Source organism: Balaenoptera musculus, chromosome 20 (assembly GCF_009873245.2).
Source record: "Balaenoptera musculus isolate JJ_BM4_2016_0621 chromosome 20, mBalMus1.pri.v3, whole genome shotgun sequence".
Taxonomy (NCBI): domain Eukaryota; kingdom Metazoa; phylum Chordata; class Mammalia; order Artiodactyla; family Balaenopteridae; genus Balaenoptera; species Balaenoptera musculus.
The window spans coordinates 21,303,025-21,329,433 of NC_045804.1; the positions used below are offsets into that span (position 1 = coordinate 21,303,025).

Consider the following 26,409-nt stretch of genomic DNA (forward strand, 5'->3'; position numbering starts at 1 on the left):
TGAAAGGTGAAGTTGGAAAAGCAGCTGATTTCTGTGTAATTGTTGCTTTTAAAATCATACACATCAGGGTTTTTAAAAAATGGTTTTTCCAGATCTTAAGTATCTTGTTTCCCCTGGAGAATGCTTCAAACACAGCAAGGAGAATATAAGAAGGCCCGTAAGCAGCAAAGGGCCTGGGGGGTGGGGGCCAGAGGGGAGGGAAACCTAGGATGCTGAGGCCGACTATTGCAGCAAACAGAGAACTCTTACAGTCGGGGTTGCACTGGCAGAACTTCTCACAGAAATTCTGAGTCATGATGCAGGGGCAGGTGCTGTCACAGGGGCGGTCTGGGTGGTCACAGGGCTGGTAGTTGTACACTTGGGTGGAGGAGTTATCTAGGAGAGAAAAGAACAGACGGGACACTGCTGTGCCCGTACTCCCGAGCTGCCCTCCCTCCCAAGGGTCCAGTTGCCCCCATTCAAAGGAGGCTTGTTCTGACCATAACCTTGGACACACATTTAGCACCTGAAGTGAGAAGCAATCACAGGTGATGGTTCATAAGCTACAGTGGGGTGATTTGCCTTGTGGGGAGTGTGGAAATGGTCCAATCACAGGGCAGCTATTTGAAACACTAAACGAAGCCTAGAACCTGGTAAATGGCCCACGATGAAAGTCAGAGACCACAGGCCTGTGACTCTACCTCCTAAGCAGTCTTCTCGGCTGCAGTGAGGAGCTGAGCTGCTCTCAGCTGCTGCAGGGGGACCTGCAATGTGTGCGGAGGCCGTGCCGGGTAAACAAGTGCAGCCATGGGTGGGGCAGCGGGAGGGGCGGCCACAGGCTGCGACCTGAGCGGATCGCCCTGGTGGAACTTACCTTTCTTCAGCTGAATTTTCCTGCAGTGCGCAGCCCACAGCCTGCAAGAGATGGTATGGCTCAGGGTCACGGCCCTGAGGAACTCTGCAGATTCGGGTAAGTGATAACATGACCTGCTCTGAGGGACTGCGGTCTGATGACTGGGGATCCTCCCCAAATCCCTTCACAGGAGGCCTGGACGTTGGTCCATGGAAGCTGGGGTGCATCCTACCTGCAGCTGGCCTATGTCTCAAGATTTAGACACGAACAACACCCCTCTCAATAAACAAACATACGTAAAAGAACAAAAACCAGATGCAAAACAAAACCCAACCCTCTATGTCTATTAAAATGCTATTGTTTCTCCCTGTCTCCTCTCCCCTGCCCTCCCTCTCTTTGGGGAGGTGGAGATGTGGGGGCATTTCTGGATGGGGAGGTTGAAAGGGAGAAGCCACAGGGATTTCCTTCTACATCTAGAACTGGTGTCAGTTCCTCGGGGAATAAAGCCAGGCAGAGTGCCGGACACACACACAAAAAACCAAAAGACAAAAAAAAACTTCCAACCCCAAGCAAAGACTAGCTAGAAGACAGTGCTGTTATGCAACTTAGAAAAACAACACAAATGCCAAAAACGAAAAAACCAAAGACAAAAAAAAACTCTGGTCAGAGCTGAGAAGTGGGCACAGTGGTAACTAACAGCCCGGCGAGAAGAAATGGCCTCAGCCACGAGCCCAGCTCACGTCCTACTGGCCGGGAGCTTAGATGGAAAACCAGTTATTTCATGGTCCACAGCATCGAGGGACAAGGAAAGGGCTGGTCCAAGGCACAGACCCACAGGGAGCACTGAGAAGGCTGGCCCCCCGCTGGGTGACGCTGAACTGATGGGCAGTGGCTGAAGACGGAGACAGCAGGGAAGTCCCAGGGGAGGTCAGAGCACAGGGACAGCCCGGCCACAGAAAGCCCCTGGTCCGACCCTTGCCTGTGCTTTCTCTTCTTCTTCTGTGACGGGTTCATGAGCTCATCTGTTGGCAGCTTCAGGATAAGTGATTCTTTGACGGCGAACTGGAAGACCTGGAAGAGAAATCCAACAGGACCTGTCACTTCTCCTTGACCTGAGTGGTCAGATAAGTGATCCAGCCAGGTGCTGAGCTTGGCAGAGTTCTGGAGAGCTCACAGGCAGATGACTGAGCGTCTTCAGTAGGGAGAGATAGAGTGGCCCTGGGACATTGGGTTACTGGCTCTGAAGTTAATTCTTAAGTGTTTATCCTGATTCGAGAAGGAGAAATACTGAGTACAGGTACAGCTTTCCTGGTCAGTAGCTTTCATCTACTGCTCTGCCTACCAAGCCCTGAGTGGGCCGATGCTTACCAACAGTATCTGCCTCTTCTTAGGAAGGGCAGCACTGTGTACCTTGTGTGACTGAGTCTGACGTGACCAGAGGTACCACCCGGCTAAGCACTAGCTCCCTCTGTTGGCGTAAAGATGTCAGAGCCTTGACTATTTCAGTAGGACAGCATTTCAGGAAGGCTGGTTCCCTTTCAATGTGCTGCTTCCCTTAGAGCATTCTGTTTTCAGCTTTTTCTTCTCCTTTTTGGTTATAGGCCCTCTTGAGATTCCATGAAAACTATGAATTTTCTTCTCGGGAAAATACACATTAAAATTGTGTTGCACACATTTCTGCAGATTTTTAGGTCAAGAACACCTGTGCCTTGGGGAAATAGATATGAGCTCCAAAATGAAAGCAAACGGCACTTCAGCTCATGATTCTATTTGTTCTAAGTAGAGGGAGCATGAAGAACACGTCACAGAGACACTTTCAGATGGTAGGGAGCTAGCTAAGCGAGCAGGGCTCAAGCTCTGGTGTTCCTCTCTTTTTGGATAGTTCGGCCCTAACACCTGACTCCCTGTCCCGGTGCTTCAGTCTGTCTTCTCACTGCAGGCTTTTCCTGCCTCCAGAGTATCAGTAGCTGCTATCAAATTGTGATTCTAGTGATGATGTGAGTGAGATGGACAAGTTCCAGGCCCAGCTATTAGGGGTCATAATTAGAAAATCTGATGATTCAACATTTGAAGAATAAAGCAACTGAGAAGACTGATGGGGGGTGGGGTGGGGGCAATGGCAGCTGCAGCTACAGAAGCAGGAGCAGGAGCGGAGGTGCAAGATAAGATCCCCAGAAAGACCCAGGAGTCCCTTCTAGGAAATGGGTCCACATTTAGAAAGAAAGGCAAGAACCAAAAAAAAAAAAGCTGAAGAGGGTAGAAACATCCAGAAGACGTAGAGAGTGGCTAGAGACAGAAATAAGAATTCAGCAAGGAGAGCAGATCCCCAAACCTCGCTAGGCCTGGCATTTGCAGGAGGCCCCATGTTTGGGGAACCCACCTCATGGCCCAGAAGCACAGGCTCATGAAGGACTGAGCCTTAGACAGCTTTTGTCCAGACAGGCAGTCTTACAAAATGGCAAAAAGGGGACTTCCCTGGTGTCGCAGTGGTTAAGAATCCACTTGCCAATGCAGGGGACACAGGTTCGATCCCTGGTCCAGGAAGATCCCACATGCCGCAGAGCAACTAACACCGTGCGCCACAACTACTGAGCCTGCGCTCTACAGCCCACGAGCCACAAACTACTGAGCCCACACGCCACAGCTACTGAAGCCCGCATGCCTAGAGCCCACACTCCGCAACAAGAGAAGCTACCGCAATGAGAAGCCCGCGCACCACAACCAGAGAAAGCCCACGCACAGCAACGAAGACCCAAGGCAGCCAAAAAAAAAAAAAAAAAAAAGGCAAAAGGGCCACCAGAGTAGTGGCTTGTTCTTGTTCCTTTCAGACAGTACCTGCTTGCACGTCTTAGTCCCCAGAAGCCTGGCTATTGAACAGAAGTTGTTGAAGTAGGTGCCATGAAAGACTCGAAAAAGAGATTCTTCAGCCCCGGTCCACTCCACAGGCTCCGAGGGTGCTTCCACTACACAGAGCTGAGGTGGGGCCGGACTAGCCTTCTGTTTCGTGGGGGTCTGACAGCGAGAGTTAGCCTCTAAGAAAGGAAGAAATAAGAGAAACAGAAGAAGGTGGAGTGCAGCTGTCATCGGTGGTGTGCCACAAACTCAGTACTTCATTCTAAAGGCAGAATCGTTACGAACAAAAATGTTGCCTGTCCTTACTGCTTCCAGGTGAACATGTGGAAAGAATGAACAATTTAGAAAGGTAGTGATGTTAGGTGTTAGGCAATGATCCTGGGTTTACCTTGTGTGGAGAGAAGAGATCATTTTCTGTTCACTGTACCTGAAGAACTGGAGGCCCAGTCATTGCCAGTGTCCCTGTCACTGTCCCCTTCTTTGGTCTCAGCCACAGCAGAGGCTGAAGTGTTGGAACAGGAAGCACTGACCACGTGGTGCCTTCGCCGGCGACGCCCGGAGCACTTGGAGCGAGGGTTGTGGAGCATGGCATACTCCTTTGCTCCTTCCTGAAATGGCCATGTCACAGTTAGGAAACAGGACCAGGCCCAGAGCCACCACATTGGTCCCGTCATCACAAACCATCTTCAATATCTGGGCTTACTTGCAACAATGCTTTTTCTTTTTCCTTCTTTTCTCTGTACCATATAAGTATGAACACATGATAGGTTCTTAACAAACATTCCAAAGCTTACAAACTTATACCTCTTCACAAAAGAGCTGCCCTATAAAATAATCTTTATAGAGATATAATCGATGCATCTATGCATCTTCAACTGTCCAGTGAGTTGTATCTTACGTTCATTTGCATGCTAGCTGTCTGGAATCTGAGAACACATTCTCCTGTAGATGAGAAAATGAGGTTCAGGGACTTCCCTGGTGGGGCAGTGGTTGAGAATCCGCCTGCCAATGCAGGGGATATGGGTTCGATCCCTGGTCCGGGAAGATCTCACATGCCGCGGAGCAACTAAGCCCGTGCACCACAACTACTGAGCCCACGCGCTGCAGATACTGAAGCCCACGCTCTTTAGGGCCCGCATGCCACAACTACTGAGCCCCCGTGCTGCAACTACTGAAGCACGTGCCTAGAGCCCATGCTCTGCAACAAGGGAAGCCACCGCAATGAGAAGCCCGGGCACTGCAACAAAGAAGAGTAGCCCCCGTTCGCCACAACTAGAGAAAAGCCCGCGTGCAGCAACAAAGACCCAAAGCAACCAAAAAAAAAAAAAAAAGAAAGAAAGAAAGAAAGAAAATGAGGTTCAGAGAGGGGAAGGGACCTGCTGAGAGCATGTAGTTCATTATTCCAGAGTAGGTACAAGAATCAGGGCTCTTGGTCTCCAGGCCTCACTGTTCTTTACATTTTACCACACTGTCTCTGTTTCAATAAGAAAATGTATAATCCCTGAATTTGTATAATATTACTACTTAATTTTGGAACTTCCCTCCAAGTCAGTATTTTAAACTTTTGGAAGAATACTGTTTCATTACTTTATAGCTACGTTTATTTTGGTTTTTTTGTTTTATTTAAAGACCAAATAACATCATTCAGCTTGATCATCTATCTTCTCACCAGACTTGGTTTCCAAAGATTTCTAGCTGTTTCTGAAAACTAAATCTACAAGTAAAGGATACAGGTTTACCATTACTAAGGATATTCAGAAGGCCCTAAAAGAAATTCCAAGAGAGAAGTTTTGAATTTAATTGAATCTGATATTATGGGCCTATGCTACAATGTGACATACACAGGATTCCAGGAAAACTACTGTGGAGAGGGCAATGTCCTTCTGAGTTATATAAATGCTGGTATGTTGACATGGTGTTAAAAAAAAAAGCATGGACTGTGGAGTTAGACCAGAGCTTGAATTTCCTCACTGCCACACCCCTGACATAGTAACACTCTTTAGGCAAAATATGTAACTTTTATAACCTATAGTTTCTCCACCTCAAGATGTTGTTATAAGCATGACAATAAGATAATATATGTTAAGGGCCAGCATACTGCTTGACACATAGGAAAGCATTAATACATATTATGGAAAAAATAAATCAGATAAAGTCTATTTATTCTTTTGCTATTACCATATGGCACATTTTCCAGATTTTTATCCAGTGGCACTCTCTACCATCTTTCCTTCTATTATCCCACTAAAGATGGTCCCAGAGGCACTTGGCTGTATAACCTCATTTTAATTGGTAGCAGAAATTTTATCAAGGTATTTTATTCTTTACCTAAGCTCACCCTGTTGTGTAGAAAGCAGAACTGTGTCTTTGGCAAGTCCAACTGAACCTATTCCCTTCGAGCTCTCAGTGTACTGCCTCCCCACATGAATGCAGGAGACTTTATGCCGCTGCATGAGGTCTGTCCATCGGGGAAGGGTCCATCTGGTTGATTAACTCACATAAGACATCAGCACCTTCACGTCTTATTCCTCCTACATTTATATGCATTTAAAGGGAGACAGCAAAGAAAATGGTGTCTCACACACACATACAGCTCCAATTCAAACAACACAGTTTCAGACTCTGAAATCTGAGTAGCTGATATTTAGAGCAAGAAAGCCTTCAATGTTCTTCAAACCTCACTCCATAAGACTAACTTCACAGTCCTACTGCTACAGTAACTGGGAGCTCCTTAAGAGCAGAAGCCATGTTTCATCTGTACTGTGTGACCCCCAGGGTGCTATGTACCAGCTCACTTGGTTTGTGTTTCCTGGGATGGAAAGCCCAAGGACCATTTCCTGCTCAGTTTTCAACAAAGTTTAACAATGGCAGAACAGCTTTAAAACGTACCAGCAAAAGGAAGCAGTCTGTGCCACATGGTTCTGGCTCAATCTTGATTTCTTTGTTCTTGCGTTTATATACATTAGGGGTGGCATGAAAAGCTGGAAAACACAAAACTGTCCTGTTGCCAATGGTTCGTCCACTTGACAGGAGGGGGAGGAACAAAATTGAATTAGGGAGCTACTGCAGGAGAATTTAGATATAAACAGCTATCATCAAGGTGCACAAAACCAAATCATTTCTGACATCAACACACTTCTTCCAAAGCTAGCGGGTACCCGGGGACAACTGTGTTGCTGGTTGTTCTGTCCTGACCATGCAAAGCGCACTGCACTATAACTGAACAAGAGAAAAGAGAATTGGCCCTTTGTAAAACCATCATCAGATCAGAAGCCAGGAACTCTATCAGATAAACTGAAATAAATGGTGGCTGGGGATGGAAAACAGGAGAGCATTTCAGGGTCACCCCACTCACGGTGAAGGAAGCAGTCGTATTTAAAGCAGCGCCGGCAGAAGAGCGTGTGGAAGGAGTGCAGGGACTGCTCCCGCTGCACAGACTTAGCATTGGGGCCATCGATGTTGGGTGTGCACTGAGGGGGGAGCGCATTGGGGTCTGACATCTCTGTGAGCTCTCGATACCTAGTTAAGAAAAGAGAGGTGAGAGTTCCTTCCAAGGGAATGTTTGCACTGAGAAAATGCAGACTGAGTACTGACAGTCATCCGCGAATGGTCTGCCAAGGGAGAACGGGCGTTTTTTTATAGGTCTTGATGTATAACCAAGTGGGTTCACCACTGTAATTATGCTGGGCTCGGCGTGTGTCTGAAAGTAAGGGGAGGGAAAGATTTGATAAATATGGTGCTGGAGTAACTCTCCAGAAAAGTGGCAAGATCTTTAAACTTCTCTGCCCAGACTTACTTAAAAGCCAGCAAACAATGTCCCTTAATATGGGAATGGGCATTCAGAGGTAATCAGAAGTGTAGGCAAATCATAATGCACTTACCAGAAATGGGGCTTTTTATTAACCAAAAACAAGCCTGTATGAAAGTTTTTCCCGAGTGCTCTACATGGCCTGCAGGGGGCAGCTTTCCCTACCTCTCCTTCATGTCATCTGGGACACCATTCTCAGGGAACATTGAGGCAATCGCACTGAAGATCATGTCATTTGGGAACTGTTTCTTGGAACTCTTTTTGTTGCCTGAATTAGAAATGACAGAAAGTTCCTGAGTGCCATAATCAGAATATGCAAACAAAGCTATTCAATCGTTTTTCCTTTTGTCACAGCATTTTGATTAGAGCTGCTCTGTTAACCTAACCATTGATGGTTTAGGAATACATAAAGAAGGTAAATGTTACCTGGACCTATCTAATAGGCCACCAGTAAATAAGGAAATCAGATTCACCTACATGTTAACAACAAAATCCACAGTCCAGGGGAATTCCCTGGCGCTCTAGTGGTTAGGACTCTGAGCTTTCACTGCCGAGGGCCTGGTCGGGGAACTAATAACCCACAAGCTGTGTGGTGTGGCCAAAAAAAAAAAAAAAAATCCACAGTCCCAGACAGAATCTGGAGGTGAAAACAGAAGTGTTTGTGGAGAGACCTGAGTACAGAAGGACCCTACCATAATATTGATGCTGAAGAACAAGATGGATACTATAACTTCGTTATAACAAGAGAGAGACACTACGTGTCTAGACATACAGTATAATTAGATAACATAAAGTATAATTAAATGTGAAATTAATTAAATAATTAAATATTGAATAACATGGGGAAATGCTCATGATGTATAAGATTAAATAAGGGGTATAAAATTATGTATGTGTATACACACGTGGCGTGACACCAATTTCACATACCATATATGTATGTTAATTTACATATGTACTTTAAAAAAATTGAGGTATAATTGATATAATACAGTACCCATTTTAGGTGTACATATGTATATTTATATAAATACATTTTTTAAGTCTAGAAGGAAATATTAATACTGGTTATTTCTAGGTAGCAGTATAACAGGGTAATTTTATTTTCTTCTTTATAATTTTCCGTATTTTCCAAACACACTATTTTTGTAATTAGAAATGCACAATGATTACTGTCTAAGTTCTCCTACTTTCTTCTTCAGCTAGATCACAGCTATCTTAAACCATTAGTCAGTGAACACATTTTCCTTTTAAGTGGACCAATGAGAAGCACCAACAGCCTTTAATAAGCAATAAACTTCTGTTTTTGCCTTCCTCCCTCTCACTGTCACTTTCACAGTGGAATCAGGAAGTCGTGCTATTCACCTTCAATAGCATGTCGTTTTCTCTTTCTTGTTACTGGCAGATCCTCTTTGCTGTCATCTTGCTTTCCATCTGAGGTGTCATTGTGCCCTTCTTCCTCCTCATCTGAGTATTGATTCAGAGCATCTACCAACTCCAAGAAAACAGCATCACTAATCAGGACAGACCCGGGAATCATCTCTGAAATATAAGATTTAGATGGATGAGCAGTGGTCATTTTATACTCCATTAGTCCTCCTAGGAAGATTTTCCTGTGTTCACTCCTGAGGCCCAGATGGATAATATATGTACATTTTTATGTGGACGACCAGGGAATTACAATAATTGGATTGGCTCATACAACTGCAACAGTTCAGCTAGCTAGAGTGGGAACTCCAGTTATGGGCTTTCTTTTTACTGGGGTCTTCACTTCCTCAGTAATATCAACCTGTATTTATGGTCCAAAATATCACAAAAGTGTTCCAACAATACAAATGGGACAGAGAAAGAATGATAAAATGAAAATGTACTTGGTTTTGCTGCTGATGGGTCAGTAGTGACTTCTTTGAATCAGAAGACAGCATATTTTTTTTTTAAATCATACTATCAATATATGGCGTTATACTACAACTTAGGATAAAGCCTCTGAACACTAGGGGGCACTGTGTATAAATAATGCATTTCAACAGCATCACAGCAGCACCCACAACTGTCAAAAGAGCAGGTGAGGCTATTGGTTTGCAAATCCATGGAGAGTCTCTCCCTATCTCCCCTTCTTACACACTAACAGCCTTTTCTAGAACTACAACTAAATACAAATGACTTGCTTTTGAAATCGTATACAAGCCACTGTGTCCCTGTCCTTTGAAGTAAAAGGCTTTTGCTTTAGTCTCCCAGGTCTTCCCTGAGTCACCAAAAGGCTGGCTCAAGAGGTAACGATTAGGAAATGTGAAGATGTAGAAACAAAGAATAGCTGTTGGGCCGGGAAACTGGTAACAGTTTAGACTATAAACCTACAACGTAGGAGAATCACCATACTCCCAGTTCCCTGAAAGATACAGATACAGGCCTGACACATGTTCCTAAGTTGTCTTACAAGAAGCAGACCCCCACCAGAGGAAAACTGCTGACCACAAGTATGCGGACCCTAGACTGGTTGAAACCAGAAAGTTGATGATGCTTGAAATTTCACCCTGATGCCAACCAATCCAAGAATTGGGCACAAGCTGATCACGCACCCCGTGGCCCCCTTCCTCACACTGCCTTTAAAACCCCTTCCGTGAAAGCCATCAGGGAGTTCCAGTCCTTTGAGCATGACCTGTCTTTTCTCCTTGCTTGGCACCCTACAATAAATGCTGTACTTTCCTTCACCCCAACCTGGTGTCAGAAGATTGGCTTTACTACACGCGGGCGAGCAGACCCAAGTTTGGTTTGGTAACACTTTTAGGAAAGTCAGAATACTATAACCAACTTCTGGGAGATCCAGGGGGTATCTGGATCTAAGAAGAGAGGTTATACTCATTGCCAGTCTCACAGAAAGGGAAACAAAGAACAACATAGCCTTGGATGGATTTATGGAAAACTCCTAAGATCAAACTTATTTGTTCGCTAAACTTTCTCTCTAGCCACTGATTACTATATGATCCTTTTATGTCCCAACTCCTTTTTTTTTTTTTTTTGGCCGTGCCACGTGTCTTGCGGGATCTTAGTCCTCCAACCAGGGATTGAACCCGGGCCCCTGGCAGTGAGAGCTCGGAGTCCTAACCACTGGACCATCAGGGAATTCCCCCAACTCCTTTTAAAATTTAACAGGGGTGTTTGTAGTATAAAATGTTTACTCCCAGCCATGTGGTGACATTGAAATATCTTCAGTGTATACACCATGAGGCAGCAGATAAAAGCAAGACAATGATGCACCAAATAAGAGGCACCATCCTAACAAAGTCCAGGAGCCCAGTACCACTACCTTCTTCACCGTGGACTTTGCCATCGTAGTTATTGATCAGCTCCTCAATGAAAGTCTCATCTTCTTCTTTCACCTCATCTCCCATGTAGGGAATATTGCACAAAACCGTCTCATCTTCTACCTGAAATCAAACCAGATGTGATTCATTCCATGAATCCACTGTGAAGCTCCTCTTTCCTGTTTAAAGGAACCTTTGCCAAACGTTTTTTGCTGCTTTAAATCCCCTGAAAATGCCTTTGGTTACAAAGTTAACTACATTTTAAAGACTGGCCATTTTGTTTTGCCAACAAAACCTCAAATGGAAGGGGGTAATGCTACTCTTGGAAGAAAAAAAGAAGTCAGTTTTACTCTTTGAGAATATTAACTACCAAATGTTAAGCTGGATATTAACAATGATATTTCCACCAACACCTAGAATTTGACAGCACATTTCTTTTTCACAGTGATTCCATCTATTACTTCATTTTATCCACTAAACATCACTGTGAAATAGGTACAAATATCACATAAACAAAAGTCTAAAAGGTCTTCAATTCTAATTCTTCTCATAAGTAGAGAAGCAGATGAAAGGAAGGCTTCCAAGAGTATAATCTGCAGTATAACTGGAATGTTTATAACAGAAACTGGCAACCATAAAGTATTTGTATATTCTATTATATAGACTAAGACCAACCTCGGATAAACATAATAAAAAATTATGATTACAATTCATATTACTCACACTCAGTGGGAATCTAAAGTCAATTGCAGTACAAGCTATGTATATTTTCTGGCAATAAAGAATACTAATGGATCATTTTTATTTTATTCTACTTTATTTTATTTCATCTTATTTTATTTTTTGGTTCAGCAGAGAACGGTCATTCTTAGTTCTCCAACTATCAAGTAAAATTACTCTGAAGTTTTCTTCTAAGAGATTATTTCCTTCTGTAAACCTATACACTATTCCAGTCAGCAGAACTGCTATCTGTCACCAGGCATGATAAGTGATTGCCATCATATTTAGAGAGGACTGATTATCAGAACCACAAATAATCCTAGTAGGAGTCAGCATAAAGACCCAGATTAAAGGACTGTAGATCCATGTGAACCTCTGTTATCTTAGTTGCTTTCATAGCATCTTGCCTTTAGGGGATTAAGAAAGGATTGCTCCGGGGCTTCCCTGGTGGCGCAGTGGTTAAGAATCTGCCTGCTAATGCAGGGGACACGGGTTCGAGCCCTGGTCTGGGAAGATCCCACATGCCGCGGAGCAACTAGGTCCGTGAGCCACAACTACTGAGACTGCGCGTCTGGAGCCTGTGCCCCGCAACAAGAGAGGCGGCAATAGTGAAAGGCCCGCGCACCACGATGAAGAGTGGCCCCTGCTTGCCGCAACTAGAGAAAGCCCTCGCACAGAAACGAAGATCCAACACAGCCAAAAATAATTTAAAAAAAAAAAAAAAAAAAAAGAAAGGATTTGCTCCATCAGCAGGGAGTTGTCAACCTGCTGAATGAAGTGTCTGATTTATACTGCATTTAACTGCGCATAATGTTATAAAATTGGGCCAAGGTAGTAAAGGAAAATTGGACTCTTGCCCAGTCTCTTTCATTCAAAAAAGAACGAGCATCAATTCTGAGGTACACTTCAGAGAGCACAAAATCTAACAAGTTAGAACAACTTGCAATATGTGTTTTTCGGAGTCAATAAATTACAAAAACGTTCTGCTCTGCAGGTCCAAGCCTTGTTAAGTATATTCTGACAATCTTTATTTACCCTGAGAGAAGTGCCAGCATATCAACATTTAAAAAAAAAAAATCATTAAGTTTAAACAATCACCACGGTGCTTTCAATACGTACCATAAAGTTCTGCTGGAGAGGGGACCAGGAATACATGATGGGAACCAACGCAACCGTGTTCAGAGACCTCATTAACATATGCTGGCTTGCAAATCCCGGGAAAATGCTCTCTATGGTACACTGAAATATAAGCAATGACATGGAAAGGGAAGGGCAAGCACACAGCCCAAGAGAGAATTGGAGTTTCCTTCCAAAATGATCCCAGTAGCCTTCTAATTCTTACAAATTAATAAGCTGAGGGTTTTGTAACAATCAGCTCCTAAAAGGAACCACTCAAGTGTAAACCTGTGGAAAGCAGGAACTCTCTCTTATTCACCTGTGCATCCTCTACAGAGTCCAGCACAGTGCCTCCCACACTCAACTGATGTTTATCTCAATCTAAAACTGCTGGTCTCCTTAGGCTGAACCCAACAGCAAAGGGCCTCTGAGAGTCCTAGGAGATAAGGAGGAAGACAAGGAAGTTTTCCTGAAGACCTAATCTTTAAGACAGTGGACATCAACTTAGCTGCATAGCTGATGGGGACAGTACAGGGGGAAGCAAAGTAGTATAAAGATTACAGTCACATTCTGCTTTGGGAAAGAAAGTTGCTCTCAATAAACTATCTGCTTTTTATATTTTAAAAATATTATCTCTATAAGAAACTAGGATGATTTTTTAGTTTACAGAAAGGGATGTCCCTTTGATCAATATACTCCTATCCATTATCCATGGCATTCCTTTCCCAATTTCAAAGTAGTGGAGGTGCCAAACAAGGCACAAAAAAGGTTGCTTTGAAGCTTGTATACAGAGCCCAGGAAGGTAGACAGTAAATGTCTTATTTTTCTATGAAAAACTCATGATTATACTCATTAACTGAGGAGAACAATTACCATCCTAGTTATTCAAAGATGACTACAGTAGCTGTATCCATTATCCTTATTTTCTAATATCACAAATACAGAAAAAAACCCTTAAGTTCAAGAAAGAGAGGAAGGCTGAGCTTAGACACTGGAAGTACCTTTTTGAGAAAAGGATGCCCACTCACAGGCTTCATCAACTGAACAGGCTGGACACGAAGCTTCTTCCATTCTTCATTGAGGATCTGGGTTTTTTCTTGAACTTTTGCAAAATTTGCTACATACAGAGCCTAGCAGAGCCGAACAAAAAAACTGTTAGGATTTCAAGAGAAGAGTAAGAAAAAAGAAATCCAACCCCTCCATATTGGATCAATATGTTAAAATACATAACCTTTCACTTGGGAAGTATTTTTTACCTTTGCACCCATGTTCGCCTGAAGCCGTTTAAGTTGCCGAAGTCGCATGTATTCAGATTTAACTTTCCTCTTCCAGTAAGTGATACATTTGGAAGTTGGGGGGTTTGGTATATCCATTTTGCTGTAATCAAAGAGAGGCAGAGACGACAAATAGCATTCAACTGCCTGGAAATGAAGCATTCCTCAAATTCAAATAAACATGGTCAGTTATGCTTTCATTCCCATTACATTTATTCATGAAAACATAAGCTTAAAGAACCCAAATCTATGAGTTCAACAGAAAGTTCCAATTAAGAAAAGATTTCATACCAGCAATTTCTGGTCTGATTATCCACAAGCTTAGCCTCTGTCCTCCTGTGGTACCTTGTTTTTAATTTAGCTCTCAAGAAGTTCTTTCACAGATATTTAGGAAATTGGATTACTTGGAAATTTGGAAGCCTACCCACTACCTTATTAAGAGAAATGTTTAGCAAGAACTAAGTTAATATCAAAGAGCTTCATGGAAAGATCCACCCACAGGATAAAACTACATCTGCCAAACTGCCTACATCTACCACATGCCTAGCAATAGAGGTCGGATATGACAACAGCATAATCTTATCTCCAAATCAAGACACATGGAACTATATAACATTGCAAATCACTTTTTTTGGGGGGGGGTGGTGTTTGAATTAAGGTTCACAGTTTTAAAGAAGTACTTATTGTACCACACTCTACCTACCTCGTAGAATGCAAGGCAAAGGGTATAGTTTTACAGGTGTCTTCTGTTCTTCAGAGGAATGGCAAGACACAAAGGCCAAACAAATGTTCAGCTTTTCAAAAGAGAATAGACAGTGGTTTCAAGTCAGTGGAGCATATTTAGACCCTGATTCCCTCAGTAGGATGCTCCCTAAGAACTACGAAGACTTTGAGGTCTCTGCTACCACTATATCTGCATATAAGTCAGGTCCTAATAATACTTGATGCCATTTGAGAAGTGTGCTTTATTTTATTGAATTCTGTCCTTCCAGTCATACATACAAATATATTCTCACAATTACCAAGTGCACTTTCTGCTTTTCTGCACCAATTTCTAGGCTCAGCCAGCAGGCCCATCAATTAATATTTTAGAGAAAGAACAAATATTAAGTGCATATAAAAATTCAATAAAATCTGCAAGGTTATGTTTTTATTCTATATCAACTACTTAGGTTTCCTGGAGAACTAAGTCTATTTATTTCACCTAACCTTCTACATTTCTAAAAACATTACAAGGAGCTATGAAGAGCCAAAATTTGAAAGAGAAATTAAAGTTTAGAAGCATTTTATTTATTTATTTATTTGGCCGCATCCTGCTGCATGTGGGATGTTAGTTCCCCGACCAGGGATCGAACTTGTGTCCCTTGCAGTGGAAGTGCAGAGGTTTAACCACTGGACCGCCAGGGAAGTCCCCTAGAAGCATTTTTAAATTACCTGTTTTCACCCATAAGAAATGACAGCACAGACAAGAAAACAGCAAAATTTAACCCACTGTCACACATATGCCACGATCAGATCATAGTTATAATATCTCATGCTACTGGGCTTTAAGAGGACTATATCTGAATGTTTCATTTGAAGAACCAAACAGATTGGTGTAATGCTATGTTAAGCTTAAAGGATAAATAAAGTAAGGACAGAATAGCAAAGAAGCAGACAGACTCACTGTGTTTACTGCTAAAGCAATCAAGTGATTCAAGCTCTTAAAAACAGAATTCTCTGTGAGTTAAATATTATCTCTCTGGGGGAAGGGAATGAAACGACAATACCATAACCTAAGAATTTGAATCCCAGAAGCTAAGGTACTACGGTGCTGGGTTATAACAAAAATTAAGCAGCTCTGAATTTCTTTCTTATAAATTACAGCATCTCTCTTCTTCCTACATCTTTTTTTTTTCTTTTTTTTTCCTACATCTTTTAAGTACTTCTCACTCCTCTATGGAATGGGGGCCAAAAGAGGGGCTCTTTTTTAGAATGAAAAAACCATTTAAGAACACCCTGCTCACATGTAATATTAAGTAGTTGCTCACATAATTTCTGCCCAGAACAAGCTTAATAATAATCTGCTTTAGGAAATGAAAAAATGATTCAAATCTAGGACAAAACTGCCTCCCTAAGAAACCTTAGGTTACCCTTATTGAGACCCAAATGACCCAAAAAATTGGTTTTGAACTGCAATCCCTCTCCCATTCCTTTTGGAACTCATTTTCCCCTTTTTAAAAAAAAAATATTTATTTGTTTGTTTGGCTGTGCCGGGCCTTAGCTGAGGCATGCGGGATCTAGTTCCCTAACCAGAGATCAAACCCAGGTCCCCTGCACTGGGTGCGTGGAGTCTTAACCGCTGGACCACCAGGGAAGTCCCACTCATTTCCCTTTTTGAAACAGTAAGCTTAAGGTAGGTTGCTCCATCCATTTAAAACTGGAGACCAGGAATTCCCAGGTGGTCAGTGGTTAGGACTCTGCATTTTCACTGCCAAGGGCCTGGGGTTCAATCCCTGGTCGGGGAACTAAGATCCTGCAAGCCATGCAGCACAGCCAAAAAAAAGAAAAGAAAAGGAAAGAGAGAGAGAGAGGGAGAGAGAGAGAAAGAGAGAAAAAGAAAGAAAGGAAGGAAGGAAGGAAGGGCCCCAGTCACTGAGCCGCAGCCGAGGACTCAGCAGCCTCCCCCTCGAACCCTCGCTTCCTGACGCTCTGTCCCCCCAACCCGCCATCTTCCGGTCCCCCCCACCGGCCGTCTTCCGTCTTCCGCAGGCGCAGGCCGTTTCCACCAAGGAAAAGGAATCGTATGGTACGTCCACTATCCAGAACCTCCACTCTTTCGATCCCTTTGCTGATGCCAGTACGGGTGATGATCTGCTTCCTGCTGTCGCTGAGGACTACAGCCATCTAAGAATTCAACAGAGAAACGGCAGGAAGACCCTTACTACTGTCCAGGGATGGCTGATGATTACGATAAAAAGAAACTAGTGACGGCATTTCTTTAGAAATTTGCCTGCAATGGAACTGTAATTGAGCGTCCAGAATATGGAGAAGTAATTCAGCTACAGGGTGACGAGCGCAAGAACATATGCCAGTTCCTCGTAGAGATTAGACTGGCTAAGGACGATCAGCTGAAGGTTCATGGGTTTTAGTGCTCCTGGCTCACTGAAGCTTAAGTGAGGATTTCCTTGCAATGAGTAGAATTTTCCTTCTGTCCCTTGTCACAAGTTCAAAAATGTCACAGTTTGTGTAATGTAACCATTTGGGGTCTGCTTTTAACTTGGACTAGTGTAACTCCTTCATGTAATAACTGAAAAGAGCCATGCTGTCTAGTCTTGAAGTCCTTCATTTAAACAGAGTTCAAGCAGTAGGCACCTGGCAGTGTCCGGCCCAAAACAAAGCAGTAACAGTGATGTTTCAGCCAAGTCCAGAGCCCCAGGATCACAGACGGCTATGTCTGGCCCAAAGCTCCTCAGCAATCCCTCTACAGAGTTCCCTGCCCTAAGAGAATGTCGCCACCTGAACAGCCCTCGGTGAAGCTGAGAGTGGAGGATGGGGTGAGGCAGCGACGGCAGCTGTACTGCTAGAGGGAGTCTTTGATCATCAGGGGAAAGATCCCCTGGTATCTCCAACGTGACCAGGTGGGCAGAGCTTAGAGCAGCCACCTTCCTTCTATCGAGGTGACAGGATAGCTGGCTTGCCACCAACGTCTTTTTGCCCAGACATATCCTAGCTGATCGATGTCCAAACTAGAATGTGAGGCCAACCTTCTATCAGAGTTAACTTTTGACAAGGGAACAAATTTCAAACCGATGTATCAGTCATGTAGCTGTAGAGCTCTCAACTTACTAGAAACAGCTGCCCAATGCCATGTGAAGTAACAAACTGTTTTTTTTCTTCAGTTTTAATGTTATGTAATGTATTTAAACCCTTATTTAAATAAAACTTTTCAGAAACAAAAAAAAAGAAAAAGAAAGAAAAGAGGTAAAAATGGAGGCCAAGTAATGGAAAAGAAAAGAATCCACAGCTGCTAGGGTGGGTGGGTGGGTGGGTGTGGGTGTGTGTGTGTGTAGATTTCTTAGAGGAGATGGCCACAGAAAAACATCACTATTTTTATTAAAAAAGGAGTTAGAGCTGAAATGTGATCTCCTACAGTCTGCCAAAAGAGATGACTGTAAGCACACCACAACAGTCTAATAATTAATGGCACTATTTCTATTTATTTATTTCTTTGTTTATTTATTTATTTATTTGGCTTCATTGGGTCTTCGTTGCTGCACGCGGGCTTTCTTTAGTTGCGTCGAGCGGGGGCTACTCTTCGTTGCGGTGCGCGGGCTTCTCATTGCAGTGACTTCTTGGTGCGGAGCACGGGCTCTAGGCACGCGGGCTTCAGTAGTTGTGGCACGTGGGCTCAGTAGTTGTGGCTTGCGGGCTCCAGAGCGCAGGCTCAGTAGTTGTGGCACATGGGCTTAGTTGCTCCGTGGCATGTGGGATCTTCCCGGACCAGGACTTGAACTCGTGTCCCTGCATTAGCAGGTGGATTCTTAACCACTGCGCCACCAGGGAAGCCCCACTATTTCTAATTTTACTCAAGTGCTTTATTTGGCCAGAGCAGTACACACGTGTACATGAAAATGTCACTGAGTTTTTTTTAACCAATCATAATGTATAATAAGCCATGCTTCCTCCTTTTACAATTAAATTGATATTTGAATCTCATGTGACCATGAGCCAATATTTATTTTGCTTGGCTTTTTAATGGGTTTTCCGTGTCTCAAAAAGTTTATTTGGCAGTTGGCCAATCCCCACAAAGTGAATGAGGAAGATGAAACATACTGTTTGGAACACATAGGTTTGATTAAAATAAACACCTGAAACACAGCCATAAGATGGGTTTTCATAGCATCTGAACGTTAACAACAACTATCACTTCAAAGATTACATATAGGGGCTTCCCTGGTGGCGCAGTGGTTGAGAATCTGCCTGCCAATGCAGGGGACACGGGTTCGAGCCCTGGTCTGGGAGGATCCCACATGCTGCGGAGCAGCTGGGCCCGTGAGCCACAATTACTGAGCCTGCATGTCTGGAGCCTGTGCTCCGCAACAAGAGAGGCAGGGATAGTGAGAGGCCCGCACACCGCGATGAAGAGTGGCCTCCGCTCACCAGAACTAGAGAAAGCCCTCGCACAGAAATGAAGACCCAACACAGCCATAAATAAAATAAATAAATTAATTTTTTAAAAAAAGATTACATATTAAAAAAAAAGCAAACAAACAAAAAACTCAGCATTCACTAGAACAGATTTGGAGAAGTGGGTCCATTCATCTCAGGCAAAGGAAGTGGCACACAAAAAATACTTTAAATTTTACTAGATCTGTTATTTAGTTACTTACATACACAAAACACTATTTATATTCCAGTTAAGTACTAAGCTAAGAGCTTTTCATTACATTCACCTATACATTGAGAATAAACTCCAAAATATGCTATTATGGTCAAGAAGTTTAAAAATAAGTCTTTATCTAAATAACTTCTGCAACTCAATAAAATAAAGAACCCAATAAAAAGTGGGCAAAAAATTTGAACAGAGGGCTTCCCTGGTGGCGCAGTGGTTAAGAATCTGCCTGCCAATGCAGGGGACACAGGTTCGAGCCCTGGTCTGGGAAGATCCCACATGCCGTGGAGCAACTAAGCCCGTGTGCCACAACTACTGAGCCTGCGCTCTAAAGCCCACGAGCCACAACTACTGAAGCCCATGTGCCTAGAGCTGGTGCTCCGCAACAAGAGAAGCCACCGCAATGAGAAGCCCGTGCGCCGCAACGAAGAGTAGCCCCCACTCGCGCCAACTAGAGAAAGCTTGCGCACAGCAACGAAGACCCAACACAGCCATAAATTTAAAAAATAATAAAAAATTAAAATTTGAACAGATACTTCACCAAAAAAGATACAGAAATGGCAGATAAGCACACAAAAAGATGCTCAATATCATTAGTCATTAGGGAAATGCAAATTAAAACCACATTGACATAACTATTATACAACAACAAGAATGGCTAATATTAAAAAGAGTTATAATACCAATTGCTGATAAGGATGTGGAACAACTGGAATCCTCATACATTGCTGGTGGGAATGCAAAGTGGTACAGCCACTTTGCAACATTATTTTTTTTACTTTATTTTTATTATTATGATTTTTTTGGCCGTACTGCGTGGCTTGTGGGATCTTAGTTCCCAGACCACGGATCAAACCCGCATCCTCAGCAATGAAAGCACAAGAGTCTTAACGACTGGACTTGGCTGTACTGGGGAATTCCCTGGCACAACCTCTTTGGAAAAGTTTGCCAGTCTTTTTTTTTTATTATTATTCTTTTTAATTTTTTTGGCTGCGTCGGGTCTTAGTTGCGGCATGCGGGATCTTTTGTTGCAGCATGCGGGCTTCTCTCCAGTTTCTCTCTAGTTGTGGTGCGCAGGCTCCAGAGTGCATGGCCTCTCTAGTATTATTGTTGCGTGGGCTCAGTAGTTGCAGCATGTGGGCTTAGTTGCCCCGTGGCATGTGGGATCTTAGTTCCCCGACCAGGGATCGAACCCGCATCCCCTGCGTTGGAAGGTGGATTTTTTTTTTTTTTAAATGTGACACATACTTTTAATTTTATTTATTTATTTATGGCTGTGTTGGGTCTTCGTTTCTGTTCGAGGGCTTTCTCTAGTTGCGGCAAGTGGGGGCCACTCTTCATCGCGGTGCGCAGGCTTCTCACTATCGCGGCCTCTCTTGTTGCGGAGCACAGGCTCCAGACGCGCAGGCTCAGTAATTGTGGCTCACGGGCCCAGTTGCTCCGCGGCATGTGGGATCTTCCCAGACCAGGGCTCGAACCCGTGTCCCCTGCACTGGCAGGCAGATTGTCAACCACTGCACCACCAGGGAAGCCCCGGAAGGTGGATTCTTAACCACTGGACCACCAGGGAAGTCCCGCCAGTTGTTTTTTTTTAATAAAGTTAAATATATACTTACCGTAAAACCTGGCACACAATTTCTAATTATTTATCCAAGGGAAATGAAAACATATGTACATAAAGACCTGTACACAAATGTTCAGAGCTTCTTTATTCATAATAGCCAAAAAGTGGAAATAACACAAATATCTATGGATTGGTGAATGTATACAAAGTGCAGTGTATACATACAATGGAATACTACTCAGCAATAAAAAGGAACAAATAGTTCCTGTATATGCAAAACATATCGCAAAAGCATTATGCTAAGTGAAAGAATTCAGACACAAAAAACTTCATACTTCATGATTCCACTTATATGACATTCTACTAGAATGTTTCTAGAAAGGGATTAAATGGAAAGAAGCATAAAGGAGATTTTTGAGATGATGAAAATGTTCTATACCTTGGTTGTGGTGAAGGTTGTATGATTATGTACTTTTATGAAAACTCACTGAGTTTCTGGGCACTATATATGTAGAAAGAACCTTACTAACAAGAAGTTGTGACACTGAATTCTTATTTAAAATAAAATTATAGCATTAATATTTTCCAGTGTTGCTTTATTAAAAGAATCAGGTCACGTGCACTCGAGACAATGGTGATAAAAATCAAAGCAGGATTAGTTTTTATGAGACCCAAATGTTGGCTCTTAGGATGTACAACACTGATTCAGAAGGGTTAAAGGAACTTCCTAATAGGCTAGAGTCCTACCTTGGCTGGTTCTGCATTACACTAGCATAAAGCTTAATATTTACTGACTGCTGGGAATTCCAGTGGTTAGGACTCCATGCTCTCACTGCCGAGGGCCCGGGTTCGATCCCTGGTTGGGGAACTAAAATCCCATAAGCCGCATGGCTTGGCCAAAACAGCAACAACAAAATATATATATATATACATATACATATGTGTATATATATATATATATAGAGAGAGAGAGAGAGAGAGAGAGAGAGAGAGAGGGAGAGAGAGAGGGAGAGAGAGACTGCTTATTATCATTCAGTAAAACAAGACTTTTTAGTTATTCCATTTTGAATCAAAATATTAGGGCAAGTGTGTCAGAGAACACAACACATCAGAGGCACTAAACTCTACCCATTAAGGAACTCATGGCTTTAAGTTGCGGAGCACTGAAGTCCCCACTGATAGTCTGTTAGACTAAAGAGGCCAGGAAAAGAGCCCAATACACAGTTTGGACAAATTAAAAACAAACAAACAAAACTAGGGACTTTCTGGAATGGAGGTGTTCTCTAAAAGCAGTTTTTCCTTTAAAACCCTCTCCCTCAATCTTAATCTGATATAATTCTCTTCACTTTTCTCAACATATTTTTATTTTTAAAAATTTTGTTCTTTTATCTTTTAGATTTCACATATAAAAGAAAACATATAGTATTTGTCTTTTTCTGTCTGACTTCAAGAAGCATAATGTCCTCCAGGTCCATCCATGTTGTTGCAAATGGCAAAAAAAAAAAATTTTTTTAAATATTTATTTATTTATTTATGGCTGTGTCAGGTCTTAGTTGCAGAACGTGGGATCTTTTATTGCAGTGCATGGGCTTCTCTCTAGTTGTGGCACGAGGGCTCAGTAGCTGCGGCGTGTGTACTTAGCTGCTCCTCAGCATGTGGGGTCTTAGTTCCCTGACCAGGGATCGAACCTACGTCCCCTGCATTGGAATGAGGATTCTTTCTTTTTTTTTAATTTACTTATTTGTTTTTATTTTTGCCTGTGTTGGGTCTTCGTTGCTGTGAGCGGGCTTTCTCTAGTTGCGGCGAGCGGGAGCTACTCTTCGTTGTGGTGCGCGGGCTTCTCACTGTGGTTTCTTGTCTTGTTGCAGAGCAGGGGCTCTAGGCGCAGGCTCAGTAGTTGTGGCGCACAGGTTTAGTTGCTCCACGGCATGTGGGATCTTCCCGGGCCAGGGCTCGAACCCGTGTCCCCTGCATTGGCAGGCGGATTCTTAAGCACTGCACCGCCAGGGAAGCCCCTGGAAGGTGAATTCTTAACCACTGGACCACCAGGGAAGTCCCCAAATGGCAAAAATTTTATGGCTGAGTAATATTCTTCTGTGTATGTGTGTGTGAGTGTGTGTATATCTCATATGTTATTCATTCATCTGTTGATGGACACTTAGGTTGTTCCTATATCTTGGCTATTGTAAATAATGCTGCTTTGAACATTGCAGGCAAATATCTTCTTGAATTAGTGTTTTCATTTTCTTCGGATAAATACCCAGAAGCGGAATTGATGGATTGTATGGCAGTTTTATTTTTAATTTTTTGAGGACCCTCCATACTGTTTTCCATAGTGACTGTACCAACGTACATTCCCACCAACAGTGCACCAAGGTTCCCTTTTCTCCACATTCTCACCAGCATTTGTTATCTCTTGTCTTTTTTGGTCATAGTCATTCTAACAGGTGTGAGGTGATATCTCACTGTGGTTTTGATTTGCATTTCCCTGATGATTAGTGATGACGAGCATCTTTTCACGTGCCTGTTGGCCATCAGTATGTCTCCATTGGAAAAATGCCTATTCAGCTCCTCTGTCCTTTTTCTCCTTTCTCTGTAGTTAACTATCCTTTGTAGAAATATAATGTGTTTTTAGTATTGCTGCCTCAAACCTTCTTTGGGAAGTAGCTAGTCAACAAAGTAGAAACTTTTAAACTTACTACAAGACAGGAAAAAGATATACTTAGCAAAATAAATTGTTACAATTTTCACATTAGGCACAAATCAAGGGCAGGAATTGTTACCTGGAGAACTAAGGAAGCCAGGTTTCAGATCTCAAGAATTAAAGAGACATAAATAATATTTTAAATAGTTTTAAAAGGCATGCTAATTCAAAGGCAAGTATAAGAGAAACAAGTCCAACTACATTTTCTCCCCTTTTCCCTTCTCACGAAAGTCTTCTTGGGAATAAAATTTCATTTTTAATCCTAGGCTCCTTATTCTAGTGCTGTTTCAAAGAGAATTAAAGTAACACTGGACTTCTCTGGTGGTGCAGTGGTTAAGAATCCACCTGCCAATGCAGGGGACACGGGTTTGAGCCCTGGTCCGGGAAGATCTCACATGCCGCGGAGCAACTAAGCCCGTGCACCACAACTTCTGAGCCTGCTCTCTAGAACCCGTGAGCCACAACTACTGAAGCCTGTGCACCTAGAGCCTGTGATCCGCAACAAGAGAAGCCACCGCAATGAGAAGCCTGCGCACCACAATGAAGAGTAGCCCCCGCTCACCACACTAGAGAAAGCCTGCGTGCAGCAATGAAGACCCAAGGCAGCCAAAAATAAAATAAATTAATTTTTTAAAAATTAAAGAAAAAAGAATCCGCCTGCTAAAGCATGGGACACGGGTTCGAGCCCTGGTCCGGGAAGATCCCACATGCCACGGAGCAACTAAGCCCAGGTGTCACAACTACTGAGCCTGCGCTCTAGAGCCCGCGAGCCACAACTACTGAGCCCACGTGCCACAACTACTGAAGCCTGCGTGCCTAGAGCTGGTGTTCTGCAACAAGAGAAGCCACTGCAATGAGAAGCCCGAGCACCGCAACAAAGAGTAGCCCCCGCTCGCCGCAACTAGAGAAAGCCGGCACGCAGTAACGAAGACCCAACGCAGCCAAAAATAAATAATAAATAAATAAATTTATTTTAAAAATAATAATAAATAAAGTAACAACATAATGAAAAAGTCATTTCCACCTCAGTAAGTTTTAAAGCTGTGCCTTGGCATCAAGCTCCATGATTGGCCTATAAGTACTCTGCCAGTTAGTGGAAGAACTAGGATCCAGATCTCCCAACTCCCAGTCCCAGAGATCGTCCCACTACTTATTTATTCCACAAACATGTACTGAGCACCTACTGTGTGCCTCGCAGTGTTTTAGTGCTTAAAGTGCATCAGTGAATAAAACAAACCAACATCTCTGCCCTGGGAGAATTAATTCACGCTGTCTGTACACACTCAGCATACACCCTGACAATAACAGTATTATTACATCTTTACAGATGATCCTTTCCTCTATTATAAATGTGTGTGTGTGTTTTTAAGTACTTTATCTCCTAATAATTTCTTCTACACAATTAAGTAATCTCCTTTATCAATGCCACACATCCCAGCCCTGGGGTTTCCAAGGCTTAAAATAGACAAGCTCTCACAGAAACCTCTGATGGAGTTAGCACCTTCTCCGGCTGGAAACGTCTTTCAAGTTTCCTAAACTTAAAAGCACCGGGTGGGGGATTTTTCTCTTCAAAGGCGTCATGGCAGCAAACGCGGAAGAAAAGACCCACACTTTCAAGGCCATCTTCGCACGCACCCAGTGGTCCGGCTACCTCGGCTCTTAGCCCCCATCCTCACCCCTCTAGCCCTAGACTCCATACCTAGGCGACTCTATTAACAATCCCATATTTCACCTATGAAAAGCCCACTCTCAATATTTCCATCGGCGGCACGAACATCCTTCCACCTCCCTTCCCCTCCCCGCCCCCGAAACAATTTCTCAGTAGTCGCTTTTTACCGAAATAAGTTTGTCCCACATTTCCTAACAGGCATGTCCCAAATACACCACCTTGCCTTTGCTTCAAAGCTCTTTCACTTACATTATTTGATCCCCAAGAGAATTCTGGGGTGGGCAGGGATTGGCGCGAGACCAAATTTGGAGAGAAGCCTCTTACTCAGGGCTGGGACTAGGGGGAGGCTAGCTGGGCGCCTAGCGCGCAAACCCGAAGGAGGCACGCGGCACCGGCTCGACCCCAACAGTGAGCGCCCCTTTCCATTTTGCTCCTTAGAAGCCTCACTCGCCTCACCCTGTTTTTATTGCCACCGCTTCCTCAACACCCCCAAAGTCATCGCAAGCTGAGCCCCCTTGTCTGGTCCTCCCCGTGCACTGCCCTAGGTCCCCGGGAGCCCACCTCGCTAAGGGCCCCCGCAGGTGCCACCGCCCACCCACGCCCTCCCGGCGCTGGGGCTCCCGCCCACCCCACCCCGCCCTCCAACGGGATTCCCCGTCCCCGGGCCCGCCCCCGCCGCTCCTCCTCCCCGACACACCGCCCTCCCCGCCGCAGACGCGGTCCTCGCCGGGGGCTCTCTCGCCGCGCTACCCCCTTTCCCCCAGCCTTCGGAACGGGGAGTGGGCGTCCCGCTACCCCCCGCCAGGCAGATAGTGTGCTCCTCCGCTTCCTTCCAGTTCTCTGACCCCTTCGACTCCCCTTCCCTCAGGCCCCGGGTAGCAAGGTGCGGAGGCCCGGCCCCACCGCCAGGCCCAGGATTGTTTACTCACTCATCCTCCATCCTGAGCCGCAGGGACCTGCCGCTAGGGCGCCTGCGCGCTGCGGCCCCGCCCCCACGCCGCGGCCCCGCCCCGCGCCTCCTCCCGGCGCGTGCGCACTGCGTCGCCCGCGCCCCGCTGGTCAGGCTGCCTGGGCTTCCTTCTTCGCACTTTTGCGGTTTGGCGCCAGTGTCCCAAACTCGGGAGTCCGAGGTGGTGCAACCCGAGCCCGACGGTTTCCAAGGCGGCGCTGTCAGGGGACAGGAAGGGCTC

General features: G+C 44.0%; 1 protein-coding gene and 1 pseudogene across 5 annotated transcripts in view; one reads left to right on the top strand and one right to left on the bottom strand.

The window, feature by feature from the left end:
- Positions 1-26,192, bottom strand: part of EZH1 (enhancer of zeste 1 polycomb repressive complex 2 subunit) — a 31,953-nt gene extending 5,761 nt beyond the window's left edge. Inside the window, exons 1-15 of one of the 5 annotated variants that reach the window (XM_036837183.1) lie at positions 26,149-26,192; positions 14,612-14,702; positions 13,891-14,011; positions 13,636-13,764; positions 12,638-12,757; positions 10,801-10,921; positions 8,859-9,035; positions 7,659-7,761; positions 7,041-7,204; positions 6,575-6,666; positions 4,113-4,293; positions 3,668-3,864; positions 1,812-1,903; positions 854-894; positions 250-375 (exon numbers count right to left, since the gene is read on the bottom strand). In XM_036837183.1, coding sequence (XP_036693078.1) covers positions 250-375; positions 854-894; positions 1,812-1,903; positions 3,668-3,864; positions 4,113-4,293; positions 6,575-6,666; positions 7,041-7,204; positions 7,659-7,761; positions 8,859-9,035; positions 10,801-10,921; positions 12,638-12,757; positions 13,636-13,764; positions 13,891-14,007 — 1,660 coding nt within the window. In that variant the 5' untranslated portion in view covers positions 14,008-14,011; positions 14,612-14,702; positions 26,149-26,192. The remainder of the gene's footprint in view (positions 1-249; positions 376-853; positions 895-1,811; positions 1,904-3,667; positions 3,865-4,112; positions 4,294-6,574; positions 6,667-7,040; positions 7,205-7,658; positions 7,762-8,858; positions 9,036-10,800; positions 10,922-12,637; positions 12,758-13,635; positions 13,765-13,890; positions 14,012-14,611; positions 14,703-26,148) is intronic. The other 4 variants (XM_036837182.1, XM_036837184.1, XM_036837181.1 and 1 more) reach the window with 4 other exon arrangements.
- LOC118886584 lies at positions 14,620-17,268 on the top strand (annotated as a pseudogene).
- Positions 26,193-26,409: the final 217 nt, after the last annotated feature.